The 23,152-nt window shown below is 36.3% G+C and overlaps 1 protein-coding gene across 1 annotated transcript in view; it reads right to left on the minus strand.

The window, feature by feature from the left end:
* WDR70 (WD repeat domain 70) overlaps window positions 1-23,152 on the minus strand; it is a 142,740-nt gene that overhangs the window by 113,295 nt on the left and 6,293 nt on the right. Inside the window, exon 5 of the mRNA XM_010585826.1 lies at window positions 22,514-22,718. Within this exon, the coding sequence (XP_010584128.1) occupies window positions 22,514-22,718 (205 nt within the window). The remainder of the gene's footprint in view (window positions 1-22,513; window positions 22,719-23,152) is intronic.

Genomic DNA, 23,152 nt, shown 5'->3' on the forward strand with positions numbered 1-23,152 from the left:
ATGGTACTGTGGCTCGCTTGTCTCAGCATCATCTAATTCACAGCCTCATGAAATTTTTTCTTATGATCTGAACCAGAGTGTTTTGTCAGGTTTAACCAGCAAGGGAAAAGACCTTAGATTAAATCTTCTTTCCAACACATGACTGCCTAAAAATAATAACTCTGTAATGTTGTTATAGGTCAGATAAAACAAATTTTCTTAGATGATGAGTCAAATGGTAATTCAGTGACCGTTCCCAGACACAACAGGTAACGTGAATTAAATCTCCTCTTCCCTTTCATGCCACTTACTGGCATGTCCCCTTCTGAAAAGGCTCCAGTGACTTAAGAACTTAGAAAAGGTATGCAGTTAAGAGTCTCAGCATGGTTCCCAAATATCTTTTTTAGATATAAACATCATACTTCTAAAGTACAACAAAAAGCCTGCGTGATCTGTCTCCTGGGAGATCGTTTTAGATAGATTTCAGGAGGTTACTATTTTTCACCTAGATTCTAAAATCTCATTCAGTTAACTTCTAAATTTATAACAAGCCCTTGATTTACAAAGTCATAGTTTATATTAATATTTATGACCTGGGAATTGTTCTCACAATCTATACCAGAGAAATTCTCTTGAGTCTTCTCTAAAGCAAGTTGTAATCACTGATAAAACTGATCTAAATCTAAAATTGTCTGCGGTCATTCAAGTTTCCTTTGCAGTATCTTGGAGACTGATTTATTTAAGCTGAGTGTTCTGGTGATACTTCAGATACATTACATTCTGCTCACATAACCACCTACCTACTTCATATTTATCATCTCAGCTGCAAATGCATATAAATATAAATACTTCATATTTGCTAAAACAGTATGCACAACTGCCACATAACACGAAAAAGCACACATGTTCAGTCAAGACAGTTTTACTACAGCAATAAGATACACAAAATTACTACTACCTACATGTTAAGAATTAAAATAATCACTAGCATTTTCAGTCACACATGTCCTTTATTAAGATTATTCCATAGAGCTGAATAGAGTATTTCATTTTAACATAAAGGAATACTTCTATTTACTCCAAAATAGTAAAATGGCACACACAACCATAGATCAGCTGACAATGAGGAAATACAAAACAAACACACAGCTAACATCTTCGCTCTGAAAGCTCTGCTCAGCCTGGTAAGTAACCAAAGAATAGCTTAATTCTGAAATCAGAAAGGACAAATAATTGTAAACTTTCAACTCTTTGGAATTTAAGTGCCAAATGCTTAGTTCAAATGCAAACAGGCCTCACTTATGCATTCACATATTTCACATCCAGCTTGGTAAGAATTTCTGTACCACACAGATTCCATGTGGGATTTCTACCACAGGGAATATGCCCTAAAACACATACATGAAAGAATCCAAGAACACAACATTGGATGCAGGACCAGACTGAACCTAACTCTCATTAATGCATAACATTTTTCAGCTTGCTAGCCAGTTCACTTAATTATTTACTCGCTCTAAAACATCTTTTATCTAAATTATACAGACACTTTATCACCTTCTGGCAAACTTTAGAAGAAAAAATGCTTGCAGTTCTTTCACTTGACTTACCAAGAGAAACCATGAAAGCCAAGGTTACACTAAGAATTCCAAAAGCAGTATCCTGCCTTTTAATAATAGAACACTTTTAGATGTTTCAGTCATTAAAATAGCTTTACTGTTCTGCAGATTTACCTTCTGTCTTAAAATAAAATTATTTATGAAATATTTTAGAATTTAGAAACCATTCATGTACAAAGTTTAACAGTTTTTGCAAAAAAACCCAAAAGCCTCCCTCCTATATATTTTAAAAGTCAGTGATATTATTAAGCTTTTGTAATTCATGCAGCAAAAGGCAATTTTAGTTACATTGACTTCTATGGAAGTACATTAAGATAATATATGCAGTAGAATAAGTATTAATGTTTCTTTTGCAAGTTTTGTAAGCAGTGGAATTAAGACCATCAGCACCACTACACTCCAAATTTTAATTTTGAGCTCATCAAAACTTAAAAAGCCAACACAACCAGTAGATGTTCAATATTTGGCACTGTCTGAAACAGACATGGAGTTTAAAACAGTTAAAATAAAATGCATTTTTCCTCTCATCAAAAAGAGCCTGATATTCACTTTAAGACTTCTGGTGATCATGTTAGCATTGAATTTCAGAAGCATTAAGACAATACGAATAAGAACCTCCATATCAATTTAACTTCAACCTTATTAGTGAGCTATGCCCTTTAAATTATACATGTTTTAATAAACAAAATTAAAACAATACGCCATTGGTGTAGACCAATCCTTGACCTTTGACTTTGTGCAATTAATTTCATTCCTACATACCCCAGTTTTCTCACCTGAAAAATTTGAATAAATAATATGTATCATAAGGAATCTGCTAGAAGGTTTTATTCAGCAATGTTGGTGAAGTTCTTCAGATTCCTCAGGGATCCTGTTATTCTCAGCAAACTCACTACAGTCAGCAAAACTAAACAATCACATCTCTAGAGAGAGAGAGCTGTCCACAGACTACAGTTTTCAACAGTTCTCCAACTGTGATTGTAAAAAGGTGTTCACTCAAATGTTTACTCTAGGATCTTAAGAGAGACACAAATTTATGTATACCGTCCCACTTAGTGACAAATATTCGAGTTGTCTACAAACTTACTGATCAATTAGGATAAGGAATTAAAACTCAGGGCGGGGGGGGAGCGGGGAATCATCAGTTAGCCATGCAAAGAAGATCTACAACCACAGGGTGAAGGTAGGGGTGGGAGTTAAAAATTACAGCATGCCTAAGTTACTGCAGGAAGGAAGGACAATTTCCTATCTAGCTCCCACAGCTGGTTCCAATTCTATCACTGTTTCGATTACTAATTCTCCCATGCCACCCATAAATTACCTTCAAAACATTAACATTTAAGCTGTCTTAGAACAGCACAGTTTTATGTAATGTGACATGAGAATAAATTGCTAAGTGACTTTAACTATGCATCTGGAAAGAGGAAAAGATACATTTGTATTGTACACACGTGAGGTCCATGCTAGGAAGAAACACACCTTTCTCCACGCTTCCCTCAGGTATACTCCTTTAACTAAAGCTTATGCCAGAAGGTAGTGCATTATGGCCAGATGATGTATCTCATATTGTTAAAGCTGTTGTAATACCCAGTGACACTGCAAATAGTTTTCAAAATGTTCAGGGCAAATACTAAGCACTAGGTTAAAAATCACAGCCAGTGTGAATATGTTGGTTTTATTTTTAATCATAAAACCCACCATTTTTAAAAGTTGCACCGAAGAATTGTAAAACATTTATCTTCTATGCATTTATGTGATGTCTTACTATAGTATCTATAAATGTTGAGATTCTTCCAGCATACTGTATCAAAAATACTGATTTCTATACATGTAATGTCAGGTTTAATTGTAATCACTTGGAATTTTCAGACTACAAGACACACAACTAAACAGAGCGCCATTGATTTCCACATAGCAATTAAACAACTATTATTCAGTATTGCTCAGTTGTGGGTTATACAGGAACAGAGTAAAGACTCCAACAGATTTTCCAGTGGAATGATGCCCACAGGTCACATCCAACGCTTATTGTAGTCATTCCCCAAGGAGCCCGAGTTATAAAAAGCACACAGAAGCAATGCTTTCACTTTTTCACCCAGACTAAGATAAAGATCCATTGTCTAGACAATACATAAAATTTTAGCTGTGTCCATCGAGAAAGAAGGCAAAAATTCAAGAACATAATGCCTTACTGAAATGCCTCATTTCACAGACTTTTACTGACATTACGTTAAGACCTCGTATATTTTTCTTATTCTGTAACTGTTAGAAAATGTAGAATATTACACACATCCTATGAGATCTTTTCTTAAATTATTCAATCGGCTTCTTGATCTTCTCCCCAAGGAGCTATTGCAGATACTCTATACTATACAAAGATTACTTGAGTTACCAGGAAAGTCTTCTTCCTTTTACAATCTAAAATTTAAGTTTGGATTATATGATTCAAATTAAGTCATTATTAACCGTGTACATAATAACCTTGTTAATTTAGCTGAAATGGATTAATAGCAACATGTATCTTCAACTTTGTCATAATAGATAGTTAACAAAATGTTTTTAATTTACACTTACATAGTCCAAAGATGACAATTTCAGATGTTCAGATGATGCTCTACAATTACTTTCTTTTGAAGTCAGGAAAGAAAAGCATAGTCCAAAGACAGAAGGAACTCCAGGTTTCAGACTGCATATCTACTACATATCTGCTGTGAGATTGTCAGTAAGACAGTTGCTTGTCTGTTTAAGTATCATGTCTTAAATGGGATAAAAAGTCCCGTCTTGCAGGTGTGCCACAATGATACATTAATATGAATGGTAGGTTTGTTCATGCATTTGAGGGGCTCAGATTCTATCAAGCCAGAAGCCATTATTAATGCCTATTATTAATATAAAACAATATAATGGTTTGGGTTGGAAGGGACCTTTAGAGGTCATCTAGTTCAACCCCTGCAATGAGCAGGGACATCTTCAACTAGATCAGGTTGCTCAGAGCCCCGACCAACCTGACCTTGAATGTTGCCACGTACTGAGGACTGATTCCAGCGCTGAACGCAGTACTCCAGGTGGGGTCTCACCAGAGCAGAGAAAAAGAAGAATCACCTCCCACAACCTGCTGGCAATACTTCTCTTCATGCAGCCCAGGATACAGTTGGCTTGCTGGGCTGTGAGAGCACATTGCTAGCTCATGTCCAGTTTTTCATCCACCAGTACCCCCAAGCCCTTCTCCACAGGGCTGCTCTCAATCCCTTCATCCCCCAACCTGTATTGATACTGGGGGCTGCCCTGACTCAGGTTCAGGACCCTGCACTTGGCCTTGTAGAACCTCATGAGGTTCAACAAGGGCCTACTTCTCGAGCCTGTCCAGGATGCTATGTCATACTTTGTCATACCCTAAGTTCCTTACAAGCTCATTTACAAAACAAAGTAAAAACAAACAAACAAAAAAACCCATTAGGGAAAAAAAAAAAAGAGCTCTGTGTATAATGCTCGTATTGCAAGTTAAATCTTGCAATTGCTGGGAAAATAGATCTGTGGTAATTCATATCTCCTGGTTCACTGATTGGTGAAGTTACCAGGGAGTGCACAATTCCATAACTACTGTTTCCATATATAAGCAAGCTAAGAAAACCCTCTCTTCTTCCCCTGTAACAAGCAAGCACTTAAACATAGGTCCAACTTGCTATTCTATCAAAAGAGAAACAAAAGTATAAAATAAGCTAAAAATAAGCATGGGAGAAACAGAGAGCTTATAAATACTGGCTTTCCACAGGAAAAGTTGAAGTGGTGGGAAGGAACGTATAATCCATAAAATAATCTGAACCAAATGCAGTCCAAGAATTTTTGTTCAGATTTGTTCAAATTCTCTGCTATGGACATTTTCCAGACAACTAATAAGGAAGCCAAAACAAGGATTCCTAATTTTGCATAGTTTGCTGGGCTTAGGCAGAATTTAACTCCTGTTTCTGGAATTTGTTCTGTAGGCCTGAATTCTTCACATTAACCTTGTGTTTGACATCCTCCTTGGACATGTGATCCAAGAAGTGACATGGTTTAGTTCTGAAACTAATGCTATGTCACACAACACCTACTGCTGTCCCGGGCTTCACTGTTTCTCAGGCCTTTTAACAATTTACATTTCACCTCTGGGGAGCCACACAAAATGGCCAGTAGATAAGCTTACAAAACAAATTGTTTTGGCTTGAGTTTTCCAATGCCATTATTCTGTTTACAGATAAAGTGCAAAGTACAGATCACTTGAAGGCACTTTTCTTTACATGCTTGCTTTTTAAGTTTACCTTGTCTTCTGTACCATATATTCAGATACTTTGGATCCCCACTTCATCTGGCTACCACAGGTAATATCCAGTCTGATTTAGCAAAAATGGATCTTGGATTAGAGAATGATGGCATCTTCTTGTCTTCAGGCTCCTCTCACAAGATCCTGATAAACCTCTACAGACAGGGAGAAATTCCTACCGGGACACTTTATTTAGGTGAAGTGTCCCTTCATAAACCAGTCATTTCAGAAACCACTGTATAGGGCAATCTATTAAAATGGGAAAACCCTGACACTGATGGTAACCTGTTCCTACCTGTGAACCACCTGCCCTTGGAATTTCAGTGTAATACAGAAATAAGAAATTGGAGAAAGAAAAAGAATCCTGCTTTTAAAACACAATCATCAGTTTGACACAAACATGTACAAAAATTATTAAAACCCATAATAAGCTGTTCATGCATTCTTAAATCCTCACAGTGACTATGATACCAAACAAATCCAGTAGGGTGGAACATAGGTGAGGGAACAAGCTAGCAAGAGTGAGCAAATGCATATAAATAGTTTTTTGCAGTTGGTTGTGGGTATCAAGAGCTTAGAAGTATCTATTAATACTGACAGGCACGGGGTAGATACACATTGCACGGTCAAAATTTTGCACAATGAAGGGAGTGGGGGAGTTCTGGCTAAGACACTGGTATTTTTCATAAGCTTAGATATTTGCTCTGAGATTATAATTACTGTTCAAGTGATAGGCTTGCTTACAAACTTCCACTTAAAGAACTCAAATATCCCATAAGCTATATTGTGAACTGCATGCAATTTAACCTATCTACCCCAATGTATGAAAGACCTGAGATGACCTCCTTAGAACTTGTAATTACAACAAGATATGGTATGTTAAGCCTAACGTTTACACAGTAATCCCTGCTCATTGTAAAAGTGCCAAGATGAGAGATTATTGTCAGTGTGCCTCAGAGCTTCTCCTCCATGCCTTTTCAGCAAGAACAATGGCACAGCGCAAAGTCAGGCAGTGTATTATCAGGGGCTGCCACACAGTGTTTTCAAAAAACCTATGACATCTAAAACTACATTGTTTTCTTTGGTGAGAGATGAGTGGTTACAGATTAAAGATAAATTAAATATTATTTATTCATCTTATTTCAAATACAAACATTCTGCACATGTGTTTGGATTCTCGTAATCAGCCCCTGGCCTGCAAGACATATTTCCTAACAAAGCAAGCCTAAAACCACCAATAATCTTTATTTTAGACTATCTGTGCCTCAGCCACTCCTGATTTAATTTTTCTGTCTGCAAAAACTGCAATATGTACAAACAGTTTGGAACCAAACCCTGTTATTAGGAAGTTCTCCTGCTCAATTTAGTTCTGAAAGTGAGCCAATTACATTAGCAGTTATGCAACCATCAGAGAAAACATAGCTTAAAGATACTTTCTTGCCTACATATAAATTAGGTTTAAAATGCTCCAAAGAAAAATTGTATCACTAACTACTACTCCAAAAAAGTGAACAAACAGGAAGTGCCAAGGTTGGCTCCAGACGAAAAATCTTCTTACTATACTTAGAAAGCAAGTAGGTTTGATACATACATAACAGTCAGAAGGAAACATGAATCTTCGCAATCCCACGACTTTTTTTTTTTTTCTCTCCATACTTTTCAGAGCAATACTAACTCTTCTTCTGACACCTCCCTCCCTCACAAAAAGCAGAAGATCAACACTCTGTTCTTATCCCACTGACTTACTGTACTGTTAAGTGTTTTCTCATATTACTGATTCTTACTTGCCTAATTCACCTCTGTATCATTTAACTGCTGTGTATGATCCATATTATAAAACATCTGCTATCATAAATCTGACTGTATACAGTACTTCAGGATGCAGCCAGACACAAAATTTTCTCCTAATCAGCCAGAGAAGTTGGGTTATTTCTCTGATATTCTGCCACCCACTCAAATTTGGTTGCAGAGTCCATGATGAGGTTACTCCCTAGAAGTATCAGACAGGGTTGCAGCTTCCATCACTTCCTATACTATGAGACAACTCCCAAGAGGTAAACTAATGCAAATTGCATTAAACTACATAGAATTAAAACTACAGCTGACAACTATTATTTTTTGACAGGATAGAACTAGTTTTCATAACTGCCATGTGATTTGGGCAGATGCTCACTTAAAATAGCATTATCAATAGCGTAGTTATAACTCATTTAGATTTAGCAACATTCATCTTACTCTGGGGAGTTAATATTTTTGCTGAAAATGCAGTGAATTAGTTGACTACTGCTCATTCTGCATTCAAACACTGATTGCAGTTTCTTATTTGGACTACGAGACTTTGGGAAATCACAGAAAACTACCATTGGGCCTTCTCATAAATTCACTGTCTATTCAATGTATCATAATTGCCTTTCCTAAGAAAAATATTTTATGGACAGCAACTGAACTAAGCCTGGTACTATTTATACCATTAATTTAGAGATAACTGAACAGATCTGCCCTTGAAATTGCGGCTGTTAAATGCAGAAACTTCCTTTATTACTCTATTACCTATAGGCTTGCATAATAACAATACAAATATAAACATTTATTTGATATTTCAAAAACCTATTTTTCAGAGATTCATTTTCAGAAAGGAGAAAAAAGTGACATGGAGTTACCAGAGACAGGGATACAAGCAGGAAGGGGACACAGAGGATCAACAGGATGTCTGACCCCTACAAGGCACCATAGGAAGAAAAATCAATTACGACATAGTACAGGTCTGTCACAGAGAAAAAAACAAAACAAAAGCCTCAAAACAACTGGCTGCCCTCAGCAAGGAAACTGCTAGATAAGGTAGCATTTAATCATAGAACAGAGGAACAACTCTGAAGGACTCTGTGAAAAGAAAGGTAATAAATTCCAATTTAAAACAAATGAAGTCATTAAACAAGTTACTATATCATTGGCAGAAAAGAGATCTATGTCAGAATTTTTAAACTATTTTCTATTGAGATATACTGTGACATTTACTCTGGCATCATTATTTCTAGGATTTAATGCTGGATGACACATACACTTCTATCTAGTGAAGTCAGTCACAAAATTATCGCACACTTCTACGCGACCCAACATTTCACCTTGTGTACCTGCACATCCATGTTATGTTGTCTAAACAAGGGAGGGAAAACCTGAGGAAAAGTAAACATATGAAGAATACACAAGTAATATAAAAAAGCAACTCGCACATCTTGTCCAGAATTTTAATATTTTCCACAGGAGAAACTAATGGAGTTAAAAACCAGTTTATTTTTTTGATGGTCTTAAGGCACAGAATGCTCACAAACACCAAGACTTAAAACTAGTACAAGAAGGGGTTGTTTGTAAAATGATTCAGCACTCTGTGTCACAGTGGTCTTTTAAAATAGGTATATACAATTTTTAGCCACTGAGGATGATTAAGACAGTTATTTTTTCTTCCGAATTTCAATTCCTGGTATTTTTGGTACTCAGTGGAAAAGGTAGTAACACAATTAACATACTTGAAGAAGGAATGTCATTAAGAAATACATTTATTCTTATATTTAAGACAACAAAAGCAGTTACGTCATGACATTTGCTTTGCAAAAGACGTACACTGACTATTTGTACTGAAAAAGATTACTAATCTGGTAGCACTGGAAGCCAGCTGATCCCTACAGATGTGTTTATAGCCTGATACGTAAGTTTGCTTTCTTTGCAGAGAACAGCATGTTCCAAGACACCCTAAGTAACAGGTTGGACAGGAAGAGGCAGATAAATCTCTGTAAATCCAGATGATGCATGAAACTCGGAAGATTACTGACTTGAGAAACAACCAGTAATTATTCTATGAGCTATGATCCTTCTCACCCCAATTTATATTTTAAGTGAAGTCTAGCAAGTTCTTGATATATATAGATCTATGTTACACTCTATCTTAACCAAAACCTTGAAAGATTCCAGTTTGAAAATTGTGGACTAAAATTCTGAAAAGCTGAAGAATTCTTTCAAGTGCCATAATTGCTGCCATTCAGATGCAGTTCAAAAGTTTAAGAATTAATCACTGTTTTCCCCTTCTGCTTAGAATATTCCTGATATGAAGAATGAGAGTTCACCTCCTCCAAAGAATTGCAAATTCATCTTGCAATTTAATGCTGACATGATTTGCCTTTTCAATTGAACCGTCTGCATCAGCTATCATATTTATAGATAGTTTATTTTTTGAATGAAATCTGATCTTTTACTCCTAATTTGGCTCTTTCAGTCCCGTCAACCCAGCATTTTTACAAAATTTGCTTTGTGCCTGCACAAGTATAGCACAACTGCAACCTTTGCAAGCAAGACACCTACTCCTGCAGTAAATATAAAGGCAGGCTTCAAAGTAGGCCCAGACACAAAGGCTCAATAACATGCAGAAAATATGTCACCCATTTTTGGTGGCTGTCTTTTGGAGACAATGACTAACAGCAAAATAAGCAGGCAATCGCTGTGTATTCCAAGAAAACTAACGTCTTTTATTACTTTCCTTTCTGATATTTCAGAACAGGCATGGACTAGCACAGCTGTACACTGAGGGGTCAATGAGGCTTTAACTCCCTCTAATTAACTTTGACTAATGAGAAAATGCTGAGTCATAGGACACAGCAACAGAAGTGTACTAATTACAGCCCCCTTTTTACTGTGTTTGCATTTGTCCTGCCACAAGATTTTGTTGTCACTGAAACTTTGGAGATTTAGCATCATCATTGTTTTCCCAAGGTGAACACCAACAGGTGAACAGTGAACATGGTGAGTAATTCCTAGTCACCTGGCTAAACTTGGAAAAGAAGGGTGTCCTACTCTGGCCCACATCCCCCTGTTTTCTAATATTGCACTGGATAAGATGCAGTATGTGGGCCTGATCCATTTTACATGTGATCAATACAAAGTCACACACACCACATTACATACATACTTGGTATCACAGAGACTGACTACATTTTGGCCAGAGGACAGATTTTTCCTCCTGTACAAGGAAACAAAGAATAAACTACTCCAATATGCAAAAGCTATATAGTCAAACTCAGTCAAAAGACCCTTCATACTTTGTTTAATAAATTGAAATAAAAGAAAAATAAATTGGACATGGGAAGCCTCTGTTAAAAAATCTGTATTTTCCCACTACTTTTAAAGATGTGGGCTGCTGCATAAATCCTAAGTAACTTCTCCATCTTCCAACTAATCTTCCAAAGTTGACAATTCCATTTTTTAACAGGAGGGAAAAAGAAAAAGGCTATATGTACAACATAAAGAAATATTTTAATTTTTTTTGTCTCCCTCTTTAAATTAAAAAAAAAGTACTAAGTCCTATGGTTTGCCTGTAGTACATGATAGGAAGAGAACAGGTAATTCATGTAAGCTAGTAGAGGCAGACATAGGACACTGCAACTCTAATAAAGGTCCTCAGCTCTTTCTGACACCTGAATTAATCTATAAATACACACCATACAGTAAGTGTTAGGGAAATATCACCTATATTGTGATATTTGTGAAATACTTGACTTAAAAAAACAAGCCAACCTTTCTAGTATTTCCATGCAAACAGCTCACTTTCTAGTGAGAACTCTAGCTTTTGCTTTAATTCCAGATATGTTCTGAATTAATTAATTGAATATTTTAACTCTCCAAAACCAGTTTTTCCATGACAAAAGTTTTGGTCATGCATAGAAAAGTAAGTTCTACTCCTAATTTCTACAGCTCTTCCAGGATTTATTTCCTGCATTCACACTCATTAATATATGAAAGATGACCTGTGAGGCCTCTGTATGTAAAAGGGTCACCATGACTAAGTCCAATCTTACCCAAGACCTTGCATTTCACCAAGACAATGGTGAAATGTACGAGAATGTACATGTGCTCACTGCAATGAATTCCACGTATGTAAATAATCCCAATCAAAATCTTTACATAGTACTATTTACTCCGAAAACTGGTTCCAAGCTAGTTGCTGAAAAGGGCTGCAGACACTATGCAAGACAAATAGAAGTCCCAGGCAGGCTGGTATGCCTCTAAGGTGTTTTCACTGCCCCCTAGTGCAATTTTGGGACAAAACCAAAAAAACCAAACACACACACCACCACCACCCCCGATGTTAGCTGGCAATATTTAGGTTATGGTGTATCAAAGAAATAGGAAATTTTTTTTTAGTCAAACATTGACTGCATCTCATGTAGACAAACTTAAACTTGTGTACCAGCTAGGTAACTCGTATATAAACTGCAGTGCAGTCACAACAGCAGAGAATGAACAACCTGCCCATGCCACTGCAGTGTGCTCACTTTGTAGCTACCCTGTGCGGAGCTCAGTGCTGTCCCACACTGCCCAGAATGCAGTGGCTATTTGGGGTGTCCATCACTGCTCTCACACAGACACACAGAAGACAGCTCAGCTACATGAACTCCTGTTTGCACCTTGAGAGCATACTTTGCTGCAAAATAACATACATTTTTATTTACTAAACACTGGTAAATAAATTAAACCTGGAAATAAAAGTGGAAGTCACAAATCACCTTTTTGTTAGTAGCAAACTATGTTTTGTCTGTATCTTCTGTCTCATCAATAGTGTATAAGCAAAGGTACAATGCTAGTAGTTCCACCGATAATGCATACTCAGTCCCACTTACAAACTGCAAGTCCATGACCGTAGTCCCACTGAAGTCAACACAAGTATTTACATGGAGAAGGATCTAATCCTCCAGCCTTAAATAATGAACCTGAGCTGCATGATATAACTATTTATCAGTTAAGTGCATCAAGCCCTATTTTAGAAAACTGAACAGAAAGCTCCAAATCCCTACTGCACAAAGGTCCTGTCTGAACTATTTTTTTTATATTGGGAAGTAAAGGTTACATAATTTATAACTTTTTCACTATTCTTGCACATGATGCTTATGATATGAAAATAACTTTTGCTTTACAAAGTAATGTTTTACTTGAAAACTACGTCAAACTCACCTGACATTAAACTACACTAGGGTGCTCATAGAAAGAGATACAAGATCTTAAAGGCTTCTTTTTCAGTTTTCTTCTATCTTATCTCTCATTAAGTAGGTATTCTTTGAGACATTACAAAAAAGTTTTTCTACAAAAACAACAGATGTAAAACTGATAATTTTCAAAGTTAAAATAAAATACTTCTAATAGAGAAAGGAATAAATAGGTTACAAAAAAGCAACAAGTGCATTCACTGGAATCCAACTAAGACCTTTAAACGCATTTCAAAACCTTCACAACTGGACTATGAAATGGGATGGTTAATAAAAATTCATATGAATGATTCTTCATGATTCTTCAGTGCCTTTAGAGAAAGTAATTCTTTTGGTTTATCAAAGGAAACCAGAAAAATTTTGTAACTAATTCCCATAACATTTGGTTATATGAACATCTATCAATCCTCAGTTGACAATGATGCATCAAATAAACATTTATAAATAGTAGACAAGGTAACTCAGAAAATAATATTCAAGAACCTAGTAATTTGAAAACAATGGTATTAGGTATTAAAATACAAAAAAGAGATAAGCAGGGGTAACAGAAGGAAGTTCAGTATGATTGTTGTGCTATCTGGATAGCGTTAGCATCAAGTATGTATAGTCCCCACATACTGTTAAAGGCCCACCTGCAAGTAAGAGATGCCATTGAAGCACTTGTAAAACATTGTATGTGGTAGTCTCACATTCATAAAAATCCAAAGCCATCTTTTAAACAAACAGCAGACATTCCAAAAGTCAACATAATTGCTCTCCAAGGATACTGCTGGAGCAGTCTGCAGTTCCAACAGTTTAATATAAATCATTTGTTAATTGAAAATCCTGTGAAGACTTGTTTTGGAAAGGAAATGTAACTGCATGTCACTTAGACTCTTCCTTCAAATATAGCTCTTCTAAATTATTTAATCATCCCCACCATAAATATTTCAAACACTTGTTATCATCCACTTTATTCTCCTCTTCATTCAAGCAAGAGTTCTCTACACCTGTATTTCTCATTATTCTGTTTAAAGCATAAACAACTTTTTCAGAAGGTAACATTCACATGCCAGATACAAAGAAAATCTACCGTCTTCTGTTTATGTATTCCACATTGATACCAACAGTGTCGAATACAGTGTTAATATTGCTGTTAGCTTCCTTTCCAAATTTAGAAATATTTTATATATTCTAACACTGACAGAAAAAATATGGTATTTGTGCTTCTTTATAAAAGCACATTGGAAATTTGTTGCAATTGCCAACAAAAGCATCATGTGAGAAGGTAGTCATCACTTTCTTCTGACTGTGTAAGCGTTTTAGGGTCCCAAAGAATAAATTCATTTTAGTCTCTTCACATCCAAAGATCCCAACTTCTACTGGAAGCAAGGAAAGTAATATTTAGGATCAGATGTTCATATACCATTGCATGAATGGAATTTCCTAAGATTTCCAACTACATATCCTTGTTAAATAATACTGTATTGAAAGTATGGTCTTGTGACTGAGATACGCATGTAGAAGATGTGCTTAGAAAGACTTGGAATTTTTTGTTTTAAGAGGTGGGTCACAGAACTGTACAGCCTCAAGGTTACCCATGCCTCAAACATACCTGGCAGGAAAAAAAAAAACCTGACATTTCTACTGTCCCTCTAAGAACAGTAGAGGATATTAGCTTCCACAAAATCTTCTGGCTATAAAGAAACCAAGGGTCTCAGGAGAGATGAGCATGAGGATCCCATGTTTCAAGTGTGGGAGCTCTACAGCCACAGTGTATCTGTCCCAGAGATGAAGAACACTTTGCATCACTTTTCACAGCTCACTTTCCAAATACAGAAGTGGTACCAGCAGCTCCTAAAGAAGCCTTCTACGGGCTCCATCAAGTCAGGCTGACCTGATAAGGCTCTCTAACGGAGCTGGCAAAGAGTAAAAACAGGACATAAGAAGACCGCTAAACTCTGCTAAAAAGGACAGTAGTAATGATAATTATGTTCTATATTATATTTTATTTAATATTGCTGAAGTCACCTCTCTCTAAGTACGTTGAAGTCAGCAAATATATGCCTATTAATTTTCTCACAAAATATTTCTGAAAACAAACCCATAGGTCTAAGTATCTATCTGTAGAGGAAACATTCTATAACTTCTTATATTCAGTCATATTAATAATTAATCAAAATTAATATCATGCCACCAAAAAGTCATGGGATGATATACAGCAGAGAAGTCTTGGCCTTACTATGCTCTGCAGAATTGATAGAGATCTTTTAAGTACACTTGTTTTCTCTGGGGACAACTGGTAATCATGAACTCTGGGGCATCGGTTTGGAAAGGGGAGGAGCAAATACCCCATTCCTTTTTATGAAAGGCAAACATTCCCTAAGGAAATTACCCTGTTAGCTTCCTCTTGTGCATTGCCAATATTATGCTCTCAGATTCTAACAGTAAGTGTTCCTTCCCTTCCAGCTTCTGACTGATTCTCTCACATTCTTACACTGAGCATCATTATACAAAATTTACGGGTTTGACTGTGCTTTCTTTTAATTTTTGTGAAGCTTGAGAATCCTTTCTAGCTCCCTTTTGAGATAATCTTTCTCATTCTTTGCAACACCAGTAATGATGGTGTTGTAATCAATGATCCTTGACAAAAATTCCAGTACTTGTTCCAAGTTTAATATAAAGAAAATACATTTTCCTGATTTTTACAGCAGAAATAATGTCAAGAGCTAAGAACGCATTATGCACATATATGAGAAAAGTATTTTTCTCCCAATTAACACAAAAGGAAATTGAAAGCAGCGGTAATTGCTACCTATTTTTCATCAATGTATCAATGACTAGAGTTAGTTCAAAAATAATGCCTCTCATCTGGCAACCCACACTTTTCTGTCTGTATTGCACACCCAAAAATTGCTTTGTTCAGCTTACTTAACTTTTTCTTCTTTAGAAAAAATGAAATATGACTGGGTAAACAAGATTCAGCAGTTACCAGGACAGACAATCCTCAGCCTAAATGTTATAACTCCTTAGGATGACTAAAAATTCCCATAACATTTATTTATTTTTATACCACCATGATTTTAGCCTGGTACCATAGCCAAATTCTAATTGAAGCAATTACAGTCTACTTAAATTCTCCATCTAAATCAGCAGGAAATGGCTTTCTTCCATTCCTAATGTGTATTACTGGTATGTCCTATTAAACCTCTGCAAAAATTTAAAAATGCCTCAAAACAATTCTAAAACTTGGAATACAGCTACGCTATCATTTTGGAAATATGCCTAAATCAGAGTATAGCCTTGGAGAGGCCCAAGGCTGTACTTGTTTCAGGGACATAATTACAACACGATTAGTATCCCTTTGATACTGCAGGCAGAAATAGTTCTCCATTCCAAAGAAGAATCAACTGTAACTAAGCTCCAGACAGAATATAAAGCCTTGCAAATCCACCCAGCAAATTCTTTCAACAACCACCTCTATACCTGTTGCTTCAAGTGAGAAAAAGTATCACAAGATGCTAGCACTCCATTAAGTTCTGTTAAAGATCTCAGCACATTTTCTAATGACATATAGAAGAGAATATTAATAAATACACAATCTCTTTCTACTGTCTTTTAATAGGTGTCATCCATTACCTTGAAAAATGCTTACGTCCTAGATTTAAAGCTGTCCACCTACCAACCCTGACATGACAGCTTTGGCTGGTCTCCTATCCCCCTCCAGCCAGATTTTATTTTGAGTGCACAAACAGGAGATACACTCCCAGTGCATCTTGACAGGACAAAAAAGCTGGTAAAGACTACTATATGTCCCAACCTCAAAATTTACCACATGAAATATTGCCCTTGTTAGGAATGTGCCCTCTGAAAAATGAGCCATTTTCCTTTTAAAACATCCCAGCTTGGAAACAAAAAGATTTTCTTCAAGTTTTCCAGAAAGGCGTACTTCTCAGGATAGAAGCCAAACCTGAAAAGCTTCGGACTACAGGAGAAACTCTGCTTCCTCCCTCCCCTCTCAGCTTACAACCATGTGAAAAACTGGCACTGACAATCCAACCAGGTTTTTACACCATTAGGAGAAAAAGCGCTACAGAAAAGCACTGATCACAATTCAAATAAACAACTCTTCGTACCATTTTCCACACTGCCCAAATTAATGCCAGTCTTTCATATAAAAAGGAAAACTATAACAGAAGAAAAATATCAGAGGGAATTGATACCAAGTGTACCTATTGTCCTTAAAATATACTTGATACAGCAGTACTCCTTACACTACTACAAAACAAGCACTGCAAAATACTTGTGTAAGTAGTTATAAGCATATTATGCCTCGTTAAGAATCATCAATTCTGGCACAAATGGAGGTGAATTATACTAAATAAGTGATTAAATCTACATATTTACTTGTTAAATGTAACTACCATCAATATTAACACAGAATTTAATCAAACATAGAAACAACAGCTACCACGAATACTTGAGTATATAAAATGAACTTACAGAAACTCAGAGAAAAAAGTAACTCAAGTCAGAACTCACATATGTAATACAATATCTATGGCTCTCCTCAAAAATTTATGTTCAGTTTTTATCACATGTAGATGTAAATTACAGAAATGTGTAATACTCAAAAACTAACAGTGCTGATTCAAAACATTCAGCAATTAACTGTTATTCATTTTTCTGTAAAAACACCAATAAGGCATGAAAAATTCCCATCAAAGATAACCACCAGCTACTCCTTCCACCTGATGATTATTCAGTAAAATACCAAATGTGAGCTGGGCAGTCCTGGGCCAACCCTAGACTCAAAAGACGCTAACCTCATAGCAAGCAATTCTGACAAATGTCTCTGTTGACAGTCTCTCATAAGAAAGCAAAAACAACTGAACAAGCAATAGTGGAAAAACCATGTTCCTGTAATAAAAATCTAAAGTCAGGCTTGAGAAACAGTGGCAAGCTACCAGGGCAAAGCCAGTATTTTGATGCATTTTATCTGTTACACAAAGTTCACAAGACTTCATATTACAGAACTGCAGCTCATATAACTATTAAAGAAAAATTTGTTTACTTCAGGGTCAAAATAGAGATACTTATGTTTTAAAGAAGTTACTTCAGCAGCAAAATACGATAACAAAAGAGAGGCAGTCTCACAGTACCTCTGGAAACACAACAAAAGAATTATTCAATGGAGCTTTCTGTTTCTCTTCTCCCAATTCTGCCCCCATGCGTACCAACCACAGCCTGATGTACAAGAAAGAAAAAGGAATCACAGTTCTCGTAACAGCAACACCTGCCTTCCTTGGGGCTTACAGGATCATACTGTGATCACCAATCGATCAACAGGAAATCAGGAAAGCACAGCTGCTTCCTGATTCCCTTCACAGGAAAGAAAATAACTGAGTTCATGAGCAGCAGTAAGGGGAGGCTCTAGACCCCAAAGGCCTCTGGCATCCATGCTGACACAAAATCTTCCCAGTTATAAATTAACTGTTTAGACTGAAAACCCACAAGTCTCATATTTCTGCTGCTCTGCTTATTCTCAACCGAATGTATTCTAGACTGTTTTGTAACTATTGTCTTAAGTTCAGACAAACTTAAATCACACCAGTCTGCAAGTTACTTTTCGGTCTGAAACTTTTCACTGGGGTCTTTTAATTCTGGTTTCCAGTAACTCCACTTTATCAAGCCAGCTGTAGCATTATTCAAATATATATAATTAAAAAATTAATACCACAATCTGGCTAGAAAATAAAACAGTCAACCACCAAACAAAGTGATTGCTGAGAAAGACAGGCTGAAGTTAAGATCAGCTGTTTCCACACATTGTTTTCCCTTTGGCATTCTAGAGAACTTCACAGAATTAAAGCAAGAGTTTCGTTAAACAAGATGCCCACTGCCCTTTGGGGGGAGATAATGAAAATAAATTATTATCAGTGCCCAGAATCCATAAATCTGACAGGCATAAAAGCAATTACATAATGTTTTTTTTTTTAAATCCATAGCTCATTTGCACACGACAGACATCAAGTTAAAGTAACAATCCAGTTGTTTTTTACAAAATTATTTATATGTATAGTAGATGGCATTTGAGAGATTCCAGTGCATAAAGCCCTACTAAGGTGAAGCCATCTTCAGTCGAGAACAACAGAAAATAGGTACACAGCACACTGTAGCACAGAGGGATTAAAAAGAAATAGATATTTTCTATTACATTGCTGATAACCCCCTCTTCTCTTCATAAGCTACCTCTACTACTAAAAGCCTTACTCTGTTCTGTGGAACATACATATTGCCTCAAAAAATATACACAGTTTTACCACTTTACCATTTTCCTGCAATTTCTCCATCATTAAATAATACTGTTCTCCCACATTGCTATGCTACATAAATGAGTGCTCAGGATTTAGTTACCTTCTCCTACAACATCTCATTTATTCCATAAATATGAATAAATGAAGGAGTCTTCTACAGCTTGGCACTAATCTATAGTTTGAACATGATTACATTTAGGAATCCATATAGCACTCGCTACTGAGATGAAAGAAATGATACCATAAACTGGAACAGTAGTATGTATAGGACTCTTGATTCATGTGAACCTAATAAAATTACTCAGCTAAAATTACTCAACAAGAGAGATGTCAAAGGATGCCAGCCTTCCTCTGATGATGCAATAAAACAGATGTTGAATATTTAGTGTACTTCCATTACAGTTTACTTGACCAATGTGGTGAAACTTTATTCGACGCAACTGAATAATTTTGCTAGTTCAGTGTAAGTAGGCAAGACCATTGCCAACACACTTAATTGGAAGGTATATATATTTTTCATTTCAGAATGGAATTACAGCAGGCTAAATATATACTGCTTTTTGCTAACTGCAGAAAGTGATGTCTGTAACAGACCATGGAACCGAGGGAAAAGAATTCCCAAATTCTAATCCAGTCTTACAACAAAATTACGGTTAAACCACAAGCTACTTGTATCAATTTTCAGTTGGAAAAGAAAACTCAAGCAATTTCTGGCATGAGTTACAGGAAAAATTTAGGTATACAAGATGAATGACCATTGTTTAGCTAATCTGATGTGTGGCTTTTGAGCAAAATTCTCTATGATTTTCCAACACATGCAAAATTCTCTTAATTGTGAAGAAGAACAATCTGGACATACTCAGTTTAGAAATCAACTTAATTCCTTAAGACCCCGACAAGAAGGCATTCCACAGAAATATTACTTCCCTAAGAACTTCACCTAGTTCTGGTGTTTTCAAACCTCTGTTGCTTAAGAAAATAAGGAAGTACATAACAGAAACAGAGCAATGAACATTAAAGTCTGTGTAGAAAAGATCAGGATGAATATCTACACGAGATTTCTGATGCAAAGGCTTTTGCAATACTTCAATGAAATACTAGCAGACATGAGGCGTAACCTTGGGTTTAGTTGCCAGGATATAACATGATTTCAAGTTTACACTGTTCTATTTCAGTGTCATATACACTGAAGTCCTTTGAGCATCTTGGAGAACTTTTACTCTCCCAAAGATTAAAGATACCTGGCAGGACTTGATTCCCAAGCCTTGTTGTTTCTCTCTATGTGGCTTCAATTATCCAGTGCTATAAGGCAGTTACCAGCTTCAGAAGGTGCTGACAGCATAGCAAAAGATTGTTTTTTTTCTGGGAAGAGAAATGAGGACAACTAGGGAGAGCTGTGATTTAGGAGGGCATTCTGATGAGACCCCAAAGAAAGAACAAAACACCTGTGCAAAGCAAGCACACATTTTTGAGATTTACCACTTCCTAGTGCATACATGCACAAAGTTAGCAGCTATTAATAGGTACTTTCAGAAGTTGCTGTTCTTTGTGTAATACATTGTGGTTTCCAAAATGACCAGCATCTGGGCTCACCAAAATCTGTGTACACACTAACACTCTGGATGATACTGAAATAGTTTGGAAAGTATTTAGAGACAAAACTGAACATGGCCAAACATTTCCTTCAGCATCAATAAATGTAAGCACTTTTCAGGACAGGAACTATTATTCTGATTATCTGTTGGAGAGATTCATGTTTGATAAAATTTCTTGCTAAAACACTGCATTTTAAGATTTTACTGTGAGTTGAAAAATGTATGAACAAGCAGACTTGAGACAGGACAACAGATGAAAATTGGCAGAAAAGAAGTAGTGACTTCAACATGACATGATCCGCAGCAGCTGAAATCTGCTGAGTCTATGACACCCTCAGGAATATGGACTCACTCCACAGTGCCATAACAGCTGAAAGGTAAGAGAATTCCTGATACAGATCAATAGTAAGTCATATAAGGCTTACAACATTCTCAAGGAAAGTTTGGGATTTAACCGCTTGGTTCCCTAAGACAGAACAAGTCATATTGGGGGTACAGATGAGATCACAGGAGATATGGCACTAAAACATGCAGTTTGATAATGAAAGAAATCCACAGGCAACAGTGAATCAAGTTCACCAGACAAAGTAACAAAAAACCCTTAGGTATCAGAATTTCCCATCACTTATCCCCCTGGGGCGGGGGGGTGTGTGTGTGGAAATTGTGATCATACAAGGTTAGGCTTACTCTAAAATTCAGTTATGTCATTGCTTAAGAAGTTCCTCTTGCTCATTTTAAATGAGTAGTCTGAACTTATATTTTAAAGTTCACAAGATGCAAGGTGAGAGATTTTATAAGAAAAGAACAAACAAACAATACCTAGTCAAAACTGAAGAGGAATTTACAAGAAACCCTTGAGACACCTGGGAATTTGTTTTTTAGGATTAGGTCTATATTTGTGCAACAGGACATACAGTCATTTTCTGCTACTGAATGGTTCAAAAAAAGTAAGGCTGTTTTTACAGGACTTCTACCATTGTTGCTACAAAACAACATGGAAACCATCATACAAAATCCACTGCCACAAAATATTCAATCCAGGAAGTTTTGGAGAATGAACATCAAACCATTAAACTTTTAACTAAATAGAGAAAAATTTGTCAACTGAGTGTCTGTGATACCCAAGTTAGGCTCTTAGGGGTTTTCTTGCTTTTAACATAGATAGAAAAGACCACCTATATTCACTCTGACAAACCAGTCTGGCACTTATTTAGATTTAGAAAAAGTACAAACCAAATCAAACAAAAAGAAAAAAAGGAGCCTTCAGTTACCATGGTTCATTTTCTCAAAACAGTTTTGGCACAATTGTTCCCCCTAGATTCAAGCTCAGCGCTACCTCCTCTTTCCTGTAAAAAATTCTACACATGCATTGGAAAACAAGCTACATAAAATATTTATAGAAAATATTTATCTATACAGTTATTTCATAATGTGAAAACAAAAAAGAGTAAATATATACTAATTGATGATGAATTTCCCTTGAGATTCACATGCATACATTTTTAAAAAATCCTGGTATTTTTAAATGAAAACAATTACTTGCATTTATTGAATAATCATTACAAAACCCACAAAAAAACCTGCATTTCAAACAACAGTCATACTTCACCTGCAAATTCAATCATAAAGGAAAGAGCACACTTACAAGTTAAGAGTCTACTCAAAGCATTAAAACATTAAAGAGGAATAAAATACTTACAGTATCTTCCTCCTCTGTATCATCATTGTCATTATCGTCATCGCTATCCCTGAACCCAGGTGGAAGTGGTGGCCCAATGAATTCATCATCTTCATCATCATCATCAGTACCCTCAGCTGGACCTTGACCAGAAGTCTGGGATTGCACAGACGGACCAGTTAACTCTTCATCTGAGCTACCTTCACTTTCACTACAGGCCGCCTCTCTGTATGGAAAAATTTTAAAAATTAAATATTTCATGAACATCAGCACTTCCATAGGAATTTCCAGATACAAGATGCTGAGCACTGTTGTAAACTTGTAAACACTGAAATTAGCAGCAAAACATAAATTAATTTTTATTAACAGAGTGTCGGCCCACCATCATCTTGTAAACGTAAAGTTTTTAAAAAAAGGAACATCATAGTCACAGGCAGTTCAAAAAACTGGACAAAATCAAACAAAGAAAAAGTTAGACAGATTGTAAAAACAACAGTACCATGTCACTAGTATGGATTTCAATATTGCCTAGAAGCGAACAGAATATATTGTTATAGAGCATTTTCAGGATTCTGCTTCAAGTTGCAGCTTGTGCAGATGCTCTGTACCTCTGTTGGCTGGGTGGAACTCAAAACAGTAGTCGCCCAGGCTCACAACCAG

This window comes from Haliaeetus leucocephalus, unplaced genomic scaffold (genome assembly GCF_000737465.1).
Source record: "Haliaeetus leucocephalus isolate CR32 unplaced genomic scaffold, Haliaeetus_leucocephalus-4.0 Scaffold120, whole genome shotgun sequence".
In the NCBI taxonomy this organism is placed as follows: domain Eukaryota; kingdom Metazoa; phylum Chordata; class Aves; order Accipitriformes; family Accipitridae; genus Haliaeetus; species Haliaeetus leucocephalus.